General features: G+C 44.5%; 1 protein-coding gene and 1 long non-coding RNA gene across 2 annotated transcripts; one reads left to right on the top strand and one right to left on the bottom strand.

Annotated features, from left to right (window-relative positions):
• Positions 1-1,247: 1,247 nt before the first annotated feature.
• Positions 1,248-4,422, bottom strand: LOC145793224 (uncharacterized). The gene is made up of 2 exons (XM_082875990.1): positions 3,949-4,422; positions 1,248-1,304 (listed from the first exon to the last, which is right to left on the bottom strand). Exons 1-2 carry the CDS (start codon positions 4,420-4,422, stop codon positions 1,248-1,250), a joined length of 531 nt encoding a protein of 176 aa, XP_082732116.1.
• An 11,291-nt stretch (positions 4,423-15,713) lies between these two features.
• LOC114306352 (uncharacterized) lies at positions 15,714-17,076 on the top strand. Its single transcript, XR_014331640.1, has 2 exons — positions 15,714-16,293; positions 16,375-17,076. It is a non-coding gene; the product is annotated as an uncharacterized LOC114306352 (long non-coding RNA).
• The last annotated feature ends 4,489 nt before the right edge of the window (positions 17,077-21,565 follow it).

Raw genomic sequence — 21,565 nt, 5'->3', positions numbered from 1 at the left:
CTGCTGAGGGGGTTATGCTCCGCCCAAATGGAGGTAACTACCTTGGCAGGGGCCCTCCTTAGGAAGGCAGGGGCTGCCAAGTTGAAGGCTGAGGAGGCCAGGGTCTAGTTGGCCAAATTGAGGAAGGACAATGCCGACTGGAAGACTGCCCATGCCGATCTGCCAGCAGTCAAGTTGGAGCTCGAGGACACACGCCGTAAGGTCGTGTCGCTCGAGTTCCAACTGGCTGGTGAACAGAAAAAGTTGGAAGAGTCTGAGAGGGCCTGCGCCGTGGCAGTCGAGCGGCATGAAGAGGCCATGACCAGGAATGAAGAGCTGGTCAGGCAAAAGGATGAAGCGGATTCCAGAATTGGAGATTTGTTAAAGGAGTTGGGGGAGGAGCGCGCCAGAGTAGAGGAGGAGAAGGGGAGGCTTCTGAGGGCGTGGGAGATAGAGAAGGCGAAGGCGGTGGCAGAGCTGGAGAGTCTGAAGAAGGGGGTGGAGGAGGAGAGGGCGACGGCGGCGGCTGAAAGGGGGGCCCTGCAAAGAGAGCTGGACGAGGAGAGGGCGAAGGCGGCGTCTGAAAAGGCGGCCTACCCTGATCTGTGCGTCGCAGCAGTGGAGCAATATAAGGGGTCCTCCGAATTTCAGATGGTGGTGGACGCCGCTATCGCCAGGAGTCTAGCTGGTCAAGAGTCGGGGGGGTGGGCCCATCAAGGAAGACTGCTGGAGGTAGGACAGAGACAGAGGTGATTGAAAGCTTCCAGCAGTCAGATTTCTATAAGCACGAAATGGTCGAGTTCTGGGACAACGGTTAGAAAATGTTCAAGCGCAGAGCTGAAGAGCTGTTCCCACACTTGGACCTTAGTAGTGTGACGATAGGGGAAGATGATGTGGCCCAGACCTCCCTGGACGAAGGTATTGAAGAAGAGGATCTGGCATCTAGCGAGGAGGAATATCCAAGGGGAAGGAAAGCTAGGCGTGCGCTATGTTTTTTTTTTTTTGAACTTGTGAACACATTGTAAAGGAGTGAATGAATGAATGAACGTATGAAGAGTTTACTTGTAATGAATTTGTGTACAAAGATTATTTGGCTTATGTTGCCAGTTGAATTTTTATTTATTTTGCTTATGTTGCCAGAATGAATGAAGTGTTATGATAAAAACTGGTCGTAAAGATTGGGTCAATAAAAATATCGTGTAAAATGAAAGTTATAAGTTCCTCCCTGCGGAGTGCGATTGGAGTTGTATGAAAATTGAAAGGATAATTCAAAAATTGGAGTAAGAGGCAGGTTGCAAATTGTAACTAAATAGTTGGCGAATAATCTGATTAGTGAATGAAATACGTCAGAGTACGTGAGGAATTTAACTAGGGAAAAAACGTGGTCCTGGAACTGTGAAGAAACTTCATAATGTGACTAAGTGTTGAAAATGTGGTTCTGCTAGCTTTTGAAGTGCTCGGTCTGGCCGAGGCTTTTGAAGTGCTCGGTCTGGCCGAGGCTTTTGAAGTGCTCGGTCTGGCCGAGGCTTTTGAAGTGCTCCGTCTAGCTGAGGCTTTTGAAGTGCTCGGTCTGGCCGAGGCTTTTGAAGTGCTCAGTGTGGCTGAGGCTTTCGAAGTGCTCGGTCTGGCCGAGGCTTTTGAAGTGCTCGGTCTGGCCGAGACTTTTGAAGTGCTCAGTCTGGCTGAGGCTTTTGAAGTGCTCGGTCTGGCCGAGGCTTTTGAAGTGCTCCGTCTGGCTGAGGCTTTGGAAGTGCTCGGTCTGGCCGAGGCTTTTGAAGTGCTCAGTCTGGCTGAGGCTTTCGAAGTGCTCGGTCTGGCCGAGGCTTTTGAAGTGCTCGGTCTGGCCGAGGCTTTTGAAGTGCTCAATCTAGCTGAGGCTTTTGAAGTGCTCGGTATGGCCGAGGCTTTTGAAGTGCTCCGTCTGGTTGAGGCTTTTGAAATGCTCGGTCTGGCCGAGGCTTTTGAAGTGCTCGGTCTGGCCGAGGCTTTTGAAGTGCTCAGTCTGGCTGAGGCTTTTGAAGTGCTCGGTCTGGCCAAGGCTTTTGAAGTGCTCAGTCTGGCTGAGGCTTTTGAAGTGCTCGGTCTGGCCGAGGCTTTTGAAGTGCTCAGTCTGGCTGAGGCTTTTGAAGTGCTCAGTCTGGCTGAGGCTTTTGAAGTGCTCAGTTTGGCTGAGGCTTTTGAAGTGGTCGGTCTGGCCGAGGCTTTTGAAGTGCTCCGTCTGGCTGAGGCTTTTGAAGTGCTCCGTCTGGCCGAGGCTTTTGAAGTGCTCAGTCTGGCTGAGGCTTTTGGGGTGCTCAGTCTGGCTGAGGCTTTTGAAGTGCTCGGTCTGGCCGAGGCTTTTGAAGTGCTCCGTCTGGCTGAGGCTTTTGAAATGCTCGGTCTGGCCGAGGCTTTTGAAGTGCTGCAAGTGGAAAAGTTATTGGGGCCACATAGAGACAGTTGAATTATGAAAACCGAGGTCACCAGTCGGAATTTACATTATGTATAGAAAGGGGAATACAACGATGTTGACAATACAAAAGTATGCACTTATTGGTAGTAACGCTTCAAATGTTCTGCATTCCAGGGGTGGGGCAGGTTTCGGCCTTCCATGTCTTGAAGTCGGTAAGTGCCTGGTCGTGGTCGGGCTTTCACAACGTAGGGCCCCTCCCATTTGGCTGCCAGTTTGCCCTCGGTTGGATTCTTTGTGGCAAGAGTCACTTTTCGTAAGACAAGGTCCCCTACGGAGAACTCTCGTGGTCGAACTCGGCGGTTGTAGTGTGTTCTCATTTTCTGCTGGTACGAAGCCAATCTGACAGCAGCGGTCTCTCTGAGCTCTTCGACGAGGTCCAAGTCTGTGCGGTGGAGTTCTTCGGCTGCGGCCAGATCAGGATGTAAAATCCTGGGAGTGGGCAAACCGACTTCTACCGGAATAACCGCCTCAGCGCCATATGTTAAGAGCAAAGGGGTTTCACCAGTGGGAGTGCGAGCAGTGGTTCGGTAAGCCCAGAGTACATTTGGTAGTTCTTCAGCCCAAAGGCCTTTAGCAGCTTCGAGCTTGGTTTTGATGATTTTCAGAAGTGAATGGTTGGTGACCTCAACTTAGCCGTTTGCTTGGGGGTGACCGGGGGAGGAGAAGCACGGTTGAATCTGGAGATCTGCACAAAATTTTCTGTACTTCGCGTTATCGAACTGTTTGCCATTGTCAGAGATGATGGCTTGAGGGATGCCAAATCGGCAAATGATCGATTGCCAGATAAACCTGGTGGTGTTCCGCTCGGTGATTGTGGCAAGGGGTTCAACCTTGACCCACTTGGTGAAGTAATCAATGGCAACGATCGTGAACTTGGTCTGACCTCGACCGGTGGGAAGCGGACCAACCAGGTCGATTCCCCACTTGGCAAATGGATAAGGGCTGCAGAGTGTGATTAACTCTGTAGGAGGAGCATGAGGGATGTTGGCGAAGCGTTGACATTTATCGCATTTGAGCACGAAGTCGGTCGCATCCTGATTGAGAGTTGGCCAAAAGTACCCAGTACGGAGTATCTTCTGGGCAAGGGACCTGCCTCCTGAGTGATTACCACAAATCCCCTCATGGATCTCCTGCATTACGTAAGTTGCATGCGCTGGATTGAGGCACCGTAGATATGGCCGGGAGAAGCCACGTTTGTACAATATATCATCGACAATGACGTAATTGGACGCTCGGGATCGGACTTTGGAAGCCTGTTGCTGGTCATCTGGGAGTGCTCCTGTGGTCAAGAATAGGAGGATGTCGGATGCCCAAGGGATAGGTTCATTTTGAATATATTGTACAGCTTGTAGATCGGGTGAAACGGCCGGGTGGTGTAGATATTCAACGCGGACATCATGGCTGAGAGTAGGATGGTCAGCAGAAGCCAACTGAGCCATCTCATCTGCTTTGGAGTTTTCTGCCCGAGGAATATGCCTGATGTGGAAGGTATTGAAGAGGCGAGCAAGGGGGAGTGCCAGGTCTCTGTAAGCTCGCATCGTGTCGTCCTTGGCATCAAAGTCCCCCGTCATCTGACCGACGACGAGTTGGGAGTCGCTGAATACTCGGAGGTGGCTGACCCCTATGTCCTTGGCGAGGTGGAGTCCTGCAATTAATGCCTCGTACTCGGCTTCATTGTTGCTTGCTTCAAACAAGAAACGGAGTGCACATTTGAAGTAGCTGCCCTCAGGAGAGGTGAGGATGAGACCGGCACCGCTTCCTTCTCTTCGGGACGACCCGTCGACATTAAGAGTCCAAGAATGAGGATCTTCTGGCTCTGTTGGAGTTGGTAGGGGCGGAGGTGTTGTGGTCGGGGTCGGCTTGGTGAACTCCATGATGAAGTCAGCTACAGCCTGTCCCTTAATTGCTATCCGAGGGTGGTAAGAGATGTCGAACTGGCTGAGTTCTACGGACCACTGCACCAGTCTACCTGAGAGTTCTGGTTGCTGCATGACTTTCTTCAGCTGCTGGTCGGTGAGGACCACTATGGAGTGGGCTTGGAAGTATGGGCGGAGTCGTCTAGAGGCAATGACCAAAGCCAGGGACAGTTTTTCCAGCAAGGGGTATTTCTGCTCCGCGCCCCTGACAGCTCGGCTAATGTAATAGACCGGTCGTTGGATTGAGCCATCTTCTCGGAGGAGAGCTGTACTGACTACGGTTCCTGATACTGCTAGGTAGAGAAAGAGGGGTTCGCTTGTGATTGCTTGGGAGAGAAGGGGGGGTTGGCCATACATTGCTTTAACTGTTGAAAGGCCTCCTCGGATTCAGCTGTCCATTCAAAAGTCTGCCGAAGAACTTTGAAGAAGGGCAAGCACTTATCTGTCGCACGGGAGATAAAGCGGTTGAGGGCCGCCACTCGGCCGGTGAGTCTCTGAACCTCTTTGACCGTCCTAGGCGACTGCATCTCAACCAAAGCCTTGATCTTCTCAGGGTTAGCTTCGATACCGCGCTGACTGACCATAAAGCCCAAAAATTTGCCAGACCCTACGCCAAAGGCGCACTTTTCTGGGTTGAGCTTCATCTGGTACTTGCGCAAGGTGGCAAAGGTCTCACGTAAATCAGTAAGGTGATCGGAGGAGTATTTGCTTTTGACTAGCATATCGTCGACGTAGACTTCCATATTCTGACCTATTTGGTGATGGAAGACGGCGTTAACCAGCCGCTGATAAGTGGCCCCAGCATTCTTCAATCCGAACGGCATTACATAGTAGTGGTAGGTACCTCGGTCGGTAATAAAGGATGTGTGCTCCTGGTCAGATGTGTGCATTAGGATTTGGTTGTACCCTGAGAAGGCATCCATGAAGCTGAGCATTTAATGACCGGCCGTGGCGTCGACCAGCAGATCTATGCGGGGAAGGGGGTAGCTGTCTTTGGGGCAAGCTCGGTTCAGGTCAGAGTAGTCGACACAGAGCCGCCATTTGCCATTGTGTTTGCGGACGAGGACCACATTGGACAACCACCTAGGATAGTCCACATTTTTGATGAATTGGGCCTCGAGGAGTTTGTCAACTTCGGCGACTATAAGGGTGTTGCGCTCCGGATGGAAAATGCGCTGCTTCTGGCGGTGGGGTTGAAAGTGGGGTTTGATGCTGAGGCGATGGGTTATGAAGGAGGGGTCGATGCTTGGCATGTCAGAATGGGTCCAGGCGAATACATCTATGTGCTCGGTCAGGAGAGCAGTAAGGTCGGCCTTGGCTTGGGCAGGTAATTGGCTGCCAATCTTGGCGGTTCTGATTGGGTTGGTGGGATCAATGTTAACTTCAATAAGTTCCTCTACAGGTTCACCTCTGACCAGCTCGTCCTCATCTCGGACGTCAACCCCTTCGATGATCATGGCCTCTTTTAGCTTGACTTCCTTGAGTGAGGCGACATAACACTCCCTGGCCACGGTCTGCTCTCCTTTGACAGTGCCGACACCGAGATCGGTAGGAAATTTGATGGCAAGATGATATGTAGATGTGATGGCTTGGAAGGCGTTGAGGGCTGTGCAGCCGAGGATGATGTTGTAAGCAGAGGGGCAGTCGACCACAAGGAAGGTGAGCAACTTAGTGGTCTGCCGCGGGTGCTCGCCAATGGTGATAGGTAGATCGATGGAGCCGATGGAGGTAATGCGGTCGCCGGTGAAGCCGACCAGAGGGGTTTGGAGAGGAGACAAGCTCTCTTCCCCAATCTTGAGCTGGCGGAAGCAATTGAGGAAGATAATGTCTGAAGAGCTGCCGTTGTCTACGAGGACTCGTCTGACTTTGTAGTTGGAGAGGATGGCGGAAATGACAAGGGGGTCATCATGTGGGTAACGGACTCCTGCACAGTCGGTGTCGGTGAAGGTGATGGGTTCGATCCATTGTTTTGACTGTTTGGGAGGTCGGTCCACCGTCGCCACCGCTTTGTCTGAGCCCTGCCTGATTTTTCTGAGTTCTGCCTTCTGAGCCGAGCGGGATGGTCCCCCGCAAGCAAGGCCGCCTGAGATAACTCGGATTTCTCCGACTGGTAGAGGGGGATTACCAGGAGGCCGAGGCTGTGGTGGTGGGCGATCGTGGCCTTGGTTAGGTGGGCCTTGGTTGCGGGGTGGTGTTTGTCGGTGATTGTTCCTGGTGAGGTCGGTTCTTTGTCTCTGTAGAGGGTGGTTATCTATGAATCGGCTGAGGCGGCCCTGGCGTATGAAGGTCTCAATCTGATCTTTGAGGTTAATACACTCGTCGGTGGTATGACCATAGTCTTGGTGGAAGCGGCAGTATTTGGACTGATCTTTTCGAGTGGAAGGGTTTCGTGAAGGTAGGGGCCACTTGAGGGGGTAGTCCCGTTGGATCTGATTGAGGACGTGCTCCATAGGGGAGTTGAGAGGTGTGTATCGCTCAAACCGACCGGGCGGTCTGGTCGGAGTCGTCCGGTCGGCACGGGGGGGTCGGTCATTATAGTGGGGTGTTTGGTTATTATACTGGGCGGTTCTTGGTTCGGAGTCTTTCCTCTTGTCTCTAGGGGTCGGATTTTTAAGGGTGGGTTCTTGTCGAGCGGCCAGAGAATCTTCAGCATTCATGTACTTCTGGGCTTTGGATAGGAGGGCTGCCATGGTGGTTGGAGGGTTTTTGGAGAGGGAGAAAAGGAAATCTGACGACCGCAGGCCGGCCATGAAGGCGGTGAGGATGACCTTGTCGTCATTCTCCGCTATTTGAAGGGCCTTGGTGTTGAAGCGGGTGACGAAGCTGCGGAGCGACTCCCCCTCGGTCTGACGAATGTTGAGGAGTTGGGTGGCTGGGCGTCTCTGACGCTAGGCCCCGATGAAGTGGCTCAGGAAAGAGTCACTGAGGTGTTGGAAGGTGGAGACGGAGTCTGCCGGTAACTGGCTAAACCACAATCGAGCTGATTCCTTTAGTGTCACTGGAAAGGCTCGACACATGATCTCGTCAGGGAAAGCATGGAGGATCATGAGGGTGCAGTAGGTTTCCAGATGGTCGACGGGGTCTGTTTTGCCATCGAATGAGTCAATGGTAGGCATTTTGAACTTGGCGGGCAACGGTTTGTCGCAGATGGAGGCAACAAAAGGCGAGTGGGCGGTGGTTGAGGGCTTGTGTTGGATGTTCTAGATGACCCCTTGTAGTTGGAGTTTCATAGCTCGGAGTTCCGCGTCCCAGAGGGGAATGTTGTCTCCATGGTCGGTAAATGGGGGCTGGACACTGCTGGCTTCCTTCTCAGGGGGTAGTGGCACGACTGGCGGGCGTGGAGATGGAGGTGGTAGGCCCATATGTGGAGGAGGAGGGGGTCGTAGACCTTCTGGGTTGCGGGGAGGGGGTGGTGAAGCCGTGTGGTTCGGGGTTCTTTCTTGGTTGGGTGGAATGTCTGGGGGTGGAGCAGGGAGGTTTCTTTGGAGCAGAGCATTGATCAGGGCCTGGTTTTGCTCGGCCATGCGGTTAATACTGTTGGTAAGCTCGATGATGTACTGTGGTGGGTTGTTTGGATGGGAAGGGTCTGTTTGATGATCGGTGGCATTATGGTGGGAGGCCATGGACCTAGTCGTGACCATACACCTGGACGGGTGAGAGGAAAAAGATGATAGTGAGAAAGGAGGGTTCCGGCGATAGCGAACACAACTAGCGCGCGAATAAACCACCAGGTTCCCACAGACGGCGCCAACTGATGATACAGTCCGTCCCGGGTGGATGGGTCAGGCTGGCCCAGGTTCTTCAGGTTCCGGCTTCGGGTGGTGATTCCGTCAAATGACCTGCAAGCAAGTCCAAAGGGGAACGGGGCAGTCCCCCAGTGAACCCTCCGGCGAGAGAATTAGTAGAGAAAAACAGGACAATGTAGGGAAAAAGATGGAGAGATAAAAAGCTTAACCTTTTTCTTGTGCTTCTCTTGTTGCTTATATCCTTTGGTAATCATTTCACTGTCCCTTGTGACGTGCCCCCTTTCCGCCGAAAGCCTGTGCCGTAGCTTACCTTGTTCAGGGTGAGGGGGCTCTGTTCCGACGGGGAGGTGTTGTCGTAATAAATGCTGTGATGGGCTGCATTAATGGTGATGTGTTGTGGCAATAACTCTGCAGATCTTTGTATACTGATGTGGCCTGTGTCTCATCTGTCATGTGTCCGAATGCCCTTGGCCCTCCACGTCCAGGTGGCCTCCAGCTGTCCTGGGCTTTGCCAACCAAGTTATGCTATGGGTCCAAATCAATGGGTTCGGGGTGGTTTGCCGTGGACTGTATGCCTCGTGGGCCTGTCCATGTCAAAATTATTTAAGATCTGTAATATTAAATTTTCTATATAAGTATAAGATCCACACAAATCACATCACATATATATAAATTTCACACCCATATTAAGTTTAATAAAAAATTTAATAATTTATTTAAAATCTAGTCTATGTCTTCTAAAAATGTGCCATTCTCTTGCGACTCTGAGTTGTGTATAGAATAGACCAATAAAACAGAGCCCAAGTGGCAGCAGCATCCATATACGCAGCCCTATGCCCGCGTTGTTTGACGATGAGTGTTTAGGGTTAGAGGCTGCTAATATCTTACTCACTCTTCAAATTCCAATCAGTGTGTTTGGTTTGGATTTTTTAAATTAAGGTTTTTGAAAATTAAATTTTTTGATTTTCGTATTTTTTTATTTTTAGTGAATATTTTTAAAATTTTAAATATTTTTTTTACGTTTTTAGATGCATCTTACTTAGATGTATCTAAAAACTAAAAAAAATGTGAAAAAATATTTTAAAAAATTAATAAATACATAAAAATATAAAAAAATATACTGAATTCTCATATTTTTTTGTATTTTTGGTATTTAGTAAATTTTTAAATGGTTTTTTTCAAATTTTTTTTACTTTTTAGATATATTTATGTTAAGTATGTCTAAAAATTAAAAAATTTGCTCAAAATATTAAAAAAATTCAGTACAAACAAAAAAAAAACACGAAAAATAAGAAAATAAAATTTTCTGAAAAGTATTTTTAAAAAATGATAACCATGCATAGTGATCTCTCCGACTCTAGTAATCAATTGCTTCAAAATCCAATCGACGAGTCCGAGTCTCAATCCCGTAATCAATTGGGTCAAAATCCAAACGACGAGTCCAATTCTGAATCTCGTAATCAAGTGCAGGTTAGATGGGCTATTACAAGAAGGAGAACTAAAATAGCTCTTCAGAATGCTGGTCGAGCTGAGACGGAGACAAAACCTCTAATGAAGGACGAAGACGCCTCGAATCCCATTACGCCTCTCGTTCTCTCCCCTAGTGTATCTCATGATAATTTCAATCACTTTCCTGAGAAAGTCTCCAAGAAAAAGGTTTTCCTTTTTTTATTCCTCTCTTTTTGGTTTTAATGTGAGGTGTTGTCTCTTGATATTCTTATTTCTGTGCTTGATTCTTTCACGGGTAGGGTACCATTTTGGGCTGGGCTTTTCGGATGATGTTGTTCAGACCCTTTTGTTTTAGTAACAAACACAATAAATTAATATCGACCTAATTTTTTTGTATCTGTGATGTGCACGAAAGAATCCACAAAATAAACTTTTGGGTATCAAAATGAGACCCGTCATACACCCAGGGCCAAACAACTTACTCCCATCAAGATCTGTATAAGAGGCAATCTAAAACCTTTAATTTTCTTGGAGCCTTAGTCACTTGCAACTAGGGTTGTGTTATTGTAATAGCTTAAAGATTGTATAATATAAAATATTCCATTTTCATGGCTTTGATTGACATGCCATTTTTTTTATTAGTTTGTCTATGGGCTTGGTGTTTGGTTTGGCTTCCGGCGATTTTGTTTTAGTTATTTTCCCTTAAATTTGTGTTCATTTTTTATTATTTATTAATTTAGCCCATCTATGTAAAAAAAAAAAAATGTAAAAATCCAAAAAATTGTTTACTAAAGACCATAGACTTTTTTTATTTACTTTTCTCATTCGTCTGGTCGAGTAAAAATCTCAAACACCCATATTAGGTGTCAGTTAATGTGAGGTGTTGTCTCTTCATATTCTCATTTCTGTGCTTGAATCTTTCATGTGTACCATTTTGGGCTAGGCTTTCCTCCTGTTCCAAATCTAAACTAGAGAATGTTGTTTAGACCCGTGAGATAAATTACAGGTGTGCAGGGGTGATTTTTGCACTATAGAGAAGGGTAGAGCTTCGTGGCCAAGCAAGGCAATCTAAAACAGAAGTGTGCACAAATAACAAATGGTAAGGTTGCCTGACTGGGGTTAGGTTGGAAAATCTCTCCAATGGTAAAGTCAGGAACTCAGACAGAAGATCAAGAGAATGAGTGTAGAGAGAGAGGGTAACTGCTCTAGAGTGTAAAATTTGGGATCTTTGTAAAAGGAGGTAAGGTTACCTTATATAGAGGGAGTTGACTTGCTCTCCAAGTTCGTCTCTCTTTGCCATCTCTCTCTCTTATGGTTTAATAGATTGCTCCTCATTAGAGAAGAAGAACGAGTTTGCTTGACATCTAGATATGTAGGTTTGTCGTGTGTGTGCTATGTTTCTTCTGTCCCTCCACTTCTCCACGTTTCAAGCGGATAGCAGTGTAGGGACAGACCACCGCCCTTGCAAGGATGCCCTTTTTGTCTTTGTGGCATTGGGCTGCCCTCCAAGCGATGGGCCGCACTTCAGAGTGGGTGGGGCCTTAGGTGTGAACCTATAGCTCGGCCGCACTTCGGAGTGGGCGAAGGGCTGTGAGCTTGGATGCACTTTGGCATGAGCCAGGGCAAGGGCCAAACCCCTAGCTAGACCCATTTCGGGGTGGGCCTTCCCCTTCAACAAGCCTTGTTTTAATAATTTAAATTGTTCATTTTACAAGGTACTTAGTAGATTTTGTACACAAAAAAATAGGTCGATTCGATACTCGTAGAGTATTCAATTTATTACATTTGTCTCAAAAAAAATATATATATATACAGTAAATGTATTTTAAAAGTATACTATCTTTTGTTTTACTCACAAACGTGAGAAACGAAAACTCTACAAAATAAACAATTTTGGTCATCAAAACGTGACCCGTGATACACCCAGGGCCAAGCAACATACACTAGTCCAAATTTGTAGCAGAGGCAATCTAGAATCTTTTATTTTCTTGGAACCTGGGTAATCACTTGCGACTAGGGTTGTGTTATTGTAATATCTTAAAGATTGTATAATCATGGTTGTTAGTATAGTACGATTCGAACGATGCGATATGAATTTAAGGGTACACAACACAAATCACGCCTGTGAATCTCAAACTTCTTGGAATTGCACAATTCAAATTTTGTATCATTAGAATCAAGTCGAATCGTCAATATTACGAATCCGATCCACCTCTACGACTCTAGTAATCAATTGCTTCAAAATCTAATCGACGAGTCCGAGTCTCAATCCCGTAATCAATTGGGTCAAAATCCAAACGACGAGTCTGAATCTGAATCTCGTAATCAAGTGCAGGTCAGATGGGCTATTACAAGAAGGAGAACTGCAATAGCTCTTCAGAATGCTGGTTGAGCTGAGACAGAGATCGAGACAAAACCTCAAGTGAAGGACGAAGATGCCTTGAATCCCATTACGCCTCTCGTTGTCTCGTCTAGTGTATCTCATGACAATTTTAATCACTTTCCTGAGAAAGTCTCCAAGAAAAAGGTTTTCCTTTTTTTATTCCTCTCTTTTTGGTTTTAATGTGAGGTGTTGTCTCTTGATATTCTCATTTCTGTGCTTGAATCTTTCATGGGTACCATTTTGGGCTGGGCTTTTTGGATGATGTTCTTCAGACCCGTATGTTTTAGTAACAAACGCGACAAATTTATATCGACCTGATTTTTTGGTATCTGTGATATGCATGAAAGAATCCACAAAATAACCTTTTTGGGTATCAAAATGAGACCCGTCATGCACCCAGGGCCAAACAACATACTCCCGTCTAGATCTGTATAAGAGGCAATCTAAAACCTTTAATTTTCTTGGAGCTTAGTCACTTGCAACTAGGGTTGTGTTATTGTAATAGCTTAAAGATTGTATAATATAAAATATTCCATTTTCATGATTTTGATTGACATTCCATTTTTTTATTAGTTGGTCTTTGGGCTTGTTGGTGTCTGGTTTGGCTTCCAGCGATTTTGTTTTAGTTATTTTTCCTTAAATTTGTGTTAATTTTTTATTATTTATTTATGTAGACCTTCTATGTCAAAAAAAAAAAAAAGTAAAAATGTAAAAATCCAAAAATTGTTTACTAAAGACCATGGACTTTTTTTTATTTGTTTTTCTCATTCATCTAGTCTAGTAAAAATCTCAGACACCCATAGTAGGTGTCAGTTAATGTGAGGTGTTGTCTCTTCGCATTCTCATTTCTGTGCTTGAATCTTTCATGTGTACCATTTTGGGCTGGCTAGGCTTTCCTCCCATTCCAAATCTGAACTAGAGAATATTGTTTAGACCTGTGAGATTCATTACAGGTGTGCGGGGGTGATTTTTGCACTATAGAGAAGGGTAGAGCTTTGTGGCCGAGCAAGGCAATCTGAAACAAAAGTGTGCACAAATAACAAACGGTAAGGTTGCCTGGGGTTAGGTCGGAAAATCCCTCCAATGGTAAAGTCAGGAACTCAGAGAGAAGATGAAGAGATCGAGTGTAGAGAGTGAGGGTAACCGTTCTAGAGTGTAAAATTTGGGATCATTGTAAAAGAAGGTAAGGTTACCTTATATAGAGGGAACTTGCTCCCCAAGTCCGTCTTTCTCTTCCATCTTTTTCTCTTATGGTTTAACAGATTGCTCCTCATTAGAGAAGAACAACGAGTTTGCTTGACATGAAGATATGTAGGTTTGTCATGTGTGTGCTATGTTTCTTCTATCCCTCCATGTCTCCACGTTCTGAGCAGATAGCAGAGTAGGGGAAGACCACCGCCCTTGCAAGGATGTGCTTTTTGTCTTTGTGGCATTGGGCTGCCCTTCAAGTGATGGGCCGCACTTCAGAGTGGGTGGGGGCTTAGGGGCGAACCCATAGCTCGGCCGCACTTCGGAGTGGGCAAAGGGCTATGAGCTCGGTTGCGCTTTGGCATGAGCCAGGGCAAGGGCTGAACCCCTAGCACTTCGGGGTTGGCCTTCCCCTTCAACAAGTCTTGTTTTAATAATTTAAATTGTTCATTTTACAAGGTACTTAGTAGATTTTATACACAAAAAATTAGGTCGATTCGATACTTGTAGAGTATTCAATTTATCACATTTGTCTCACAATATATATATATATACAGTAAATGTATTTTAAAAATATACTATCTTTTTTTTTACTCACAAACGCGATAAACGAAAACTTTGCAAAATAAACAATTTTGGTCATCAAAACTAGACCCGTGATACACCACACCCAAGGCCAAACGGCATACTCTAGTCCAGATTTGTAGTAGAGTCAATCTAGAATCTTTTATTTTCTTTGAACCTGCATAACCACTTGCAACTAGGGTTGTGTTATTGTAATATCTTAAAGATTGTATAATCATGGTTGTTAGTATAGTACGATTCAAACGATACGATATGAGTTTAAGGGTACACAATACGAATCATGCCTGTGAATCACAAATTTCTTGGAATTGCACAATTCAAATTTTGAATCATTAGAATCGGGTCGAATCGTCAATATTACGAGTCCCTGCGATTCATGATTCTGAATTTTAAAGTGAGAAAAATGGGATTTACAAGGGTTTGCGATTTACTGAAATCAAAAAGGGGAGGAGAAGAACAATCACTCATCTCTTGCATGTCTCTTCCATGGTTGAAGAATACCTTCGCTATGTTGCTCCTTGTTCGTCAGTGGTTGTGCTCTTTTTCACCAACGGGTTCTCTTCTCATCACTAGGGCTTGCATTTTTGAAAAGGGAGGATCTCATCTCTATGTAGAAAGGCAAGCTGGTCGTTTTGGGCTCTCTTGCAATTCTGGGTTGTTTTGGGAAGTTGGTTAAAGGTTAATTTTTTAACTTTTTAAAAGTTTTTTTTTGTAAAACGTGTAAAAAAATAAAGAGATAATATGACCTAAAATAGATAAAAAGTCAAAAAAATAACTTTTAACCCTCTAACCAAAACAGGCCTCTCTCGTCTTCTTATCTTTTCTCTGCTGCAAAAAAGGGTACATTTCTTGGCTGTTGAAGGCTGTGCAGATGTATGTCTTTTTTCACTAAACTTTCTTCTTTTGAAGAAGAATATTAAAATATGCTTAAAATATGCTCAAATTTATCCTAGACAATTTTGATCAATTAAAATATTATTAAATTATAATGTTCTGCATCATCTTTTTTGTGTTTTTTATTTATTATTATTTTTGGTCTCATTTGAGTGTGCCCACTCCACTCAAATTAAATAAGTACATAGTAGTCCACATACTCTAAAAAATTGTATTATTGCATGTCATACTCATAGTAAATTATAGTGTGTTCTATTGTCATACTCAATAGTATATTTTATTTTATTTTTTAAAATTTTCATTACATGATGAAGTCTTCTAAAAAGAAAGGGACTGGCCCCACTTAGAGACTTTGAATGCATTAGTATATTGTAGAGATATGTATGAAATTTATGTTAGAATGTTGGCTTCTTTTTTATTTTTTTAAATACATTTTAAGCAGTTTTATATTTAGAATCAGGATCGTCGGCCGCCCTTCTCGGCGGCCGTTCCCGGCAGCCCCCCAAAACGACGTCGTTTTGGGGGTTTTCTGATTTTTTTTTTTCTTTCTTCTTCCTTCTTCGCAGACCAGAGCAGAGGGGAGGGGAGGGGAGGGGAAGAAGAGAGAGAGAGGAAGGGGAGGGGAGGGGGTCTCGCCGTCGCAGGTCGTCCGACCGTCGCCTCGCCTCGCCTCGCCTCCGCCGTCGCAGGTCGTCCAGCCGTCGGATCGTCGCCTCGCCTCCGCCTCCGCCTCCTCCTCCTCCTCCTCCTCCCCCGGTGATTATGGCCCCCTCCAGTCCGGCCCACCGGCGGCTCGCCTCCCCTCCCCCTCTCTCTCTTCTTCCCCTCCCCTACCCTCCCCCCTCTGGTTCGTTCGAACAGGAAGAAGAAAGGAAAAAAAAAAAAAAATGAAAAAAACCCCCAAAACGACGTCGTTTTGGGGGGCTGTTGGGACGGCCGCCGAGAAGGGCGGCCGAGAATCCGGGCTCTTATATTTATGTATCTATATGATTATATTTTACGAAAAAAATAAAAAGTAAAATGAATCTTACTATTTATGATTTGACAACCATGTGTATAATATAAAATATTCCATCTCAATGTTTTTGATTGACATTCTATTTTTTTATTAGTTGGCCTTTGTGCTTATTGGTGTGTGGTTTGGCTTCGCAGTGCTTATGGGAATCGCCAAAGTTGTCGGCCGAAGTCCAGACCGGCCATACCACCGGAGTTTCTTCTTTAGCTGTTATTTGGTCGGCAAGTGGAACAACTAGCAAAAGAGACTTACCAGAAGGATCTAACAACATGGCACGCCGGATGATTGATCTAGAAGCTCTCGCCTTTGGAACCGACCCTGTTCCCAATGAGACTCTTGCTGCCACTCGGTCAGCCGAGCGGAGTGTAGTTATTGCTGAGCAGACTGCTCAAGGTCATGGGCGAGTCCCCATTCCTCTTCTTTCTTCCACTGAAAAGGTTTCAAAGTGGAAGAGGTCCAACAAGGGCAAGGATGTTGTTGGGAGCTCGGCAGGGCAAGACTCTGTGGGAGAGTGGGTGCCCCCTTTCGAGCACAACGGCTGACCGATCACAACTTTGGACAGTGTGATGGAGTCATGCGATCTGGCCTTTGATTTGTCGAAGGCACTGCTGCTTCCTTTGGACATGGCTGAGCACAATGTCTCGACCAGTGATCTCATGAAGGAGGTCACGCAGCTGTTAATGGTGGTAAAGTTTCTTTTGCGCTCTTTTGAATTTTGAATTTTGATTTGTATTTTGCTCCAAGTCTCTTTGTTTGGTCATTCGCAGTGCATCCAACAGTTGCATGTCATGGACGCACGTCAGCAAACGCAAGAGGAAGAGTACAATCAGATGACCAATCTGATGGCTGAGACCGAACTGGCATTGAAGTCGGTGGAGGCGAAGCTAAAACAGGCGAAGTTGAAGGCAAAGGAGGCAAAAGTTGCAGTGGCTGAGAAGGAGAAGTACGCGAAGGAGGCCAAGGCGAAAAAAAGAATGGCTGAGAGGAGGGCCGCTGATGCTGAGGCTGCTCTGGAAGAGAATGAAGGCCGAGCAGGCCAAACTGATAGAGAAAAGCACCCAGAAAGGTTGGGATGAAGCTGGGGAGGCTTATGCTAGCAAAGTGCTAAAGCTGAGGGATAAACTGTACTCCAAGGGTTGGGTGGATGCCCTTCGCGCTATTGGGACCAACGAAGCTTTCCCTCTCTTTAAGGACATCCCAGTTCTATCCAAGGTTGCTGCGGCGAAGCCTAGGGGGCAGTCTCAGGAGGCTGAGTCTTTGGAGGTTACCCATCAAGTTTCTCCCCTTTGTCTGCCAATCCCCATTGTGAGGCTGATGTGATTGGAGAGGAGAAGCCTCATAAGGAGACTTAGTCTGTTTCGTTCTACTTTTGTTTTGGATCTCGGTCGGCTGGACTTTGATGAAAGGCCAAGCTCCCTTCCTTTGTAATGAAGTTTCACATCAATAGAATGTTTTTTGAACTATGCCAAGTTTTGGACTTCTCTTCAATTTTTTTTTGGTTTCTGTGATATTTTCCCCCGGTCGAGCAACAAGGATGCAGCCTTGCATTGTTGGCTATTCGGCCAGACTTGGCCTTGTGCCTTGTAGAAATTGAAACTTGCCCCCAGGTTTGCGTCTCAGTCGCCTTCTGGGCTTTTGCCTTGGAAGAGTGTCAGATTGTTTGTTCGGTGGAGCAGCGGTGCAACACTGCATTGTTGTCTTCTTGACCTTAACTTTGAATTTGTTGGCTTGCCTTGCCCTTGGGTTAGCATCATCCTGCTCAGTCGTTCCTTGACTCAGTCGAGCTTGGGGACTTGATTGCGACCCATCGGAGGGTTAACTCAGCCCTTTGACGAGCGAGAGTTGTAAAGATTGTCCATGACCTAATTATTACATCATTGGTAGTTTTTTTTAAGGTTTGCAACGTTCCACGGCATTGGGATCGTCTTGCCTGCTAGGTCGGCTAGGTAGTAGGCTCCATTGCTGGTGGTTTAAGTGACTTTGTACGCTTCTTCCCAATTAAGGCCGAGCTTCCCTTCTCCAGGACCATCTTGTGGCCCATTACCTTTCTCAAGACCAGATCGCCTGGTAAGAACTACCTCAGAAGCACATTCTTGTTGAAGCTTTTTCTGAGCTGCTGTTGGTAGGCGCAGTCAGGTCCTCTGGGGTAAAACTCTCTGGAGTTTTTGTGCAGTACACAAGACATTGTTTTGTGTACTGAAGGCCAAAAAAAAGAAAGAAAAATAGACACAAAATGGAGAGAATGTGGAGAGAGAGAGAGAGAGAGAGAGAGAGAGAGAGAGAGAGAGAGAGAGATAATGTGGAAGACGCTCGTCGGTGACAATGGCGGTCCATTGGAACTCCAGCAGATGAAAAACTTCTCTCTCGCTCCCATCCAGCCTTCACAATCTCACTCATTCTAGAGTAAAAACAAAAGCGGTGATTTTGGTACCCCCAGTTTGCATTTTTTTTTTAGTTTTTGCAATCTCAATCAAGTGGATCTTGCTTGTTTTGCTTTGTTTGATCTTGATTTGTACTTTGTATGGTGAATCTGAAAGGTTTTGGTAAACTATTGAATTTTGTTGATTAATTGGTCCATCAAAGTTTGCAATGTTGAACCCCTAGCTCAGCCCACTTCGGGTTGAGCCTTCCCCTATCCTTAGCTTGTTCTAACACAATTGGGCCTTGTGTAATATGGCTTCCTTTGTTTTAATAATTTAAATTGTTCTTTTTGTAAGATATACTTAGCAGATTTTTATGCACATAGAAAATTAAGTCGATTCAATTTATTACATTTGTCTCCAAAAAAATATATGATAAATGTATTTTGAAAATATACTATCTTTTGTTTTAGTGGCAAATGCAATAAATGAAAATTCTACAAAATAAATAATTTTGGTCATCAAAATGAGACCATGATACATCCAGGGCTAAACAACATACTCTGGCCAGATCTATAGTAGAGGCAATCTAGAACCTTTATTTTCTTGGAGTCTGGGTAATCACTTGCAACTTGGATTGTGTTAATGTAATAGGTTAAAGATTGTGTAATATAAAAATATAGTAATTTTTGGTGGCTTAAAAATTCATAACTCGAATGGCTCGAATGTGTTAAAACGACGTCGTTTGAAGATAAAACGACGTCGTTTTGATACATTTGAACCATTCAAGTTATACAAATTCGGACCATCAAGCATTTTTCTATAAAATTGTTGGCTTATTTTTCCTACGAAGGAAAATATCATAAATGGGAGCGTGCCAGCAAGGATTGAAAAATCCTTACAGATTAAATTCAAGCCAATTATCAAGCGATTGTGTTGACGGTTCTTTTGCCTCAACGAAGAGGGCTTCAAAATTGCCAAGTGTAAAGAAAAGAAAAATTAAAAGAAGAATGGGGAACGGAGGAAGACGATTGAATGAACAATCAAAGTAATAATTACTTACCTCTACTCCTATGCTTCGAAAAGAAAGTGCATAAAATGCTTCGAAATGGAAATGCTGAAAATAATAAATGCTTCGAAATATAAATCTATGTTAAACTACTCCTAAGATAAGGAAAATGACAAGAAATATTGAAATCAATTGTCTTTGATTTATGATTCTGGATCTTTACAATGTAGCCATTAATGGCTATTTATAGAAGAAAAAATACAGCAATAACTACTTAGTAACTACCCATTTCTTCCATCTTCATTCTTGTCTTGCCATGTGTCCTTCCACTCATCCACTTTGTCCTCCCACTCATCCACTTCGTCCTTTATATTCCCCATTATCTCTATAACTTCTTTTAACTTCCAAATGAATAAGAGGATGCCACGTGTCCTGCAATTATATAAATAATAAATAATAATAAAAATTGCAGATTTATGGTGTTAACAAAAATATTCCATTTTTGTGGCTTTGATTGACATTCTATTTTTTTTAGTTGGCCTTTGTGCTTATCGGTGTCTGGTTTGGCTTCCATTGATTATGTTTTAGTTATTTTTCCTTAAATTTGAAAAAATCCGAAAAATAGATTACTAAAGACTATGGATTTTTTTTTTTTTTTTTTTAAAAAACTTTTGGTTACATGTATATGAATTGAGTTCCTGTGTTTTGGCAGATTAGTTGGAGCGTCTAACTAGTGTCACACACATCTATGTTTTTTTTTTTTTTTGTTTAGGCTATTCATTTTTTTTGTTTTTATTAAAGTCGTATCCATGCAGCCTCAGAACTTGATGGCCAACCTGCCTGTGGCCACTACCACCGTCACAAGAAGCCCCTCGCCTACTCCAACGCAAAACGGATCATTTGTCTCATCCATCCCAGCCTTCTTTCCTCGGCCCAACCCAACAATTGAGCTGTTTGAAACCGAGGAAACTCAACCAATTCAACCACGGCGCAAAGTCAAGAAGTGCCCTCAAACCGAGACTGAGACTTACGAGGCCAGTCCTGAAGACGAGTGGTGCCCCCTGCTGAAGGTCGGGGACCGAGCTCTGAAGTGTAGTGACCGAGCCATTGAGTCCCATTATGTGGCCACTGCTCTCAGCCACGCCGTTCTGCTTCTAGGGGATATGCAGATCCTGGAATACACCGAGGACCAATCCTTGGAAACAATGATCCAACACACTGTACTTGTAAGTTTTCCACTTTTGCTTCAACATTGCTCTAATATTGTGAGTGTTGGGGAAGTTATTATTTTAGTAGGTTTTTTTAGTTTTTGATTATTTTTGGAGGAAAATTTTTTTGTATTTGGGAAAATAGCTGGATTTTTTTGTAATTAGATGTGATGTTTGTGAGAGAAAAAATGAAATAATTATGAGTTTGATGTGATATTTTGTCTAGATTTATTTTTATTTTTTTTGTTTTTTAACCTATTTTGTCTTTTAGCAAAAAAAAATTAAAAAAAAAAAACAAAAAAAAAAACTTTTCCCAAACACCCCCGTTATGTCAAACATCCAACTCTTGTATTTTTTTCTTCATCAGGCTCTTTAGCACACCTTCGATCTGGCCAAGAGGTCCGGCAAGACAAAATGGGAGCTCACCCACCACCTCGAGAAAAACACTGAGCTCCTCCAAACGAGAGGCTGAGGCTGCCAAGAAGCAGCTTGTCGACTACAAGGCTTCTTCGGAAACTGATTTGAAATTCGCCTACACCAAGGCCTACAAGGAGGGGTATGACAAAGCTGCTGTGGGCTACAAAGTTCAGGTGGAGATGGTTTTCAATCTTGGCCATCTTCACGGTTGGAAAGCTGCCGCTATAAGGTGCTTGCTGACTCCCCTCTTTTCAATGAGGCTAACTGATGTAGAACAAGTAACCGAAGACTTTTTGGAACAATTGGACCGACAAAAGGCAAGAAAGATGTAGAACAAAATTCTATAATTTTTATATTTCTTAATTTTATTATTTAGAATTAGGTTTTCGACTAGGATTTTAAATAGTTTAGAATTTTTAGTCTCTTAGGTTTCCTAGTTTCCTATTCTCTTAGGTTTCTTAATTTGTGTTGATTTAAGTTTTCTAATTTATTTTGGAATCACTGTTCCTACAAGTATTAGGTTTAGTTTATTATAAATAAGCCTACAAACATATATAATTCATTCATTCATTCAATAATATTTTCAAGAGCTTTTCTTCTATCTTCCTTGTGGATTCAAGGGTGTTCTTGTGGAGTCAAGAATTCTCGTCTACTAGAACGATATCTAGTCTCGTATAATTTATTCCGCTACGTCAAGTGATATCAGAGTAAGGAGTCACCTGGCTCAATGGCACAAGACAGAGTAGACCATGCAAACCCTACTGGCGGTGATCGTGGGGTTGAGGCCCTGTGGGTAGCATATGAGAAACAACAAGAGCAGTTGAACGGAATTCGTTATCTACTTATTGGCCTAAATCTCAATGCCAACAACTGGCCACTAGTGGTTGATAAGGTCTGTGCTGAGAGAGTTGCCCATGGCCAACCTGTTAACCAGAACAGAGTATGCACCGAAGGATTTGCCTCA

Source organism: Camellia sinensis, chromosome 6, assembly GCF_055761805.1.
Source record: "Camellia sinensis isolate YWXY chromosome 6, ASM5576180v1, whole genome shotgun sequence".
Classification (NCBI taxonomy): domain Eukaryota; kingdom Viridiplantae; phylum Streptophyta; class Magnoliopsida; order Ericales; family Theaceae; genus Camellia; species Camellia sinensis.
This window is presented reverse-complemented; position numbering and strand designations above follow the sequence as displayed.

Coding starts and splice junctions, on each gene's coding strand:
- LOC145793224 (XM_082875990.1), bottom strand. CDS start 4,422: ATGCAGCAACCAGAACTCTCAGGTAGACTGGTGCAGTGGTCCGTAGAA. Junction 1,305..3,948: donor TGCGAGCTTACAGAGACCTG/GCACTCCCCCTT, acceptor TTCACTAATCAG/ATTATTCGCCAACTATTTAG.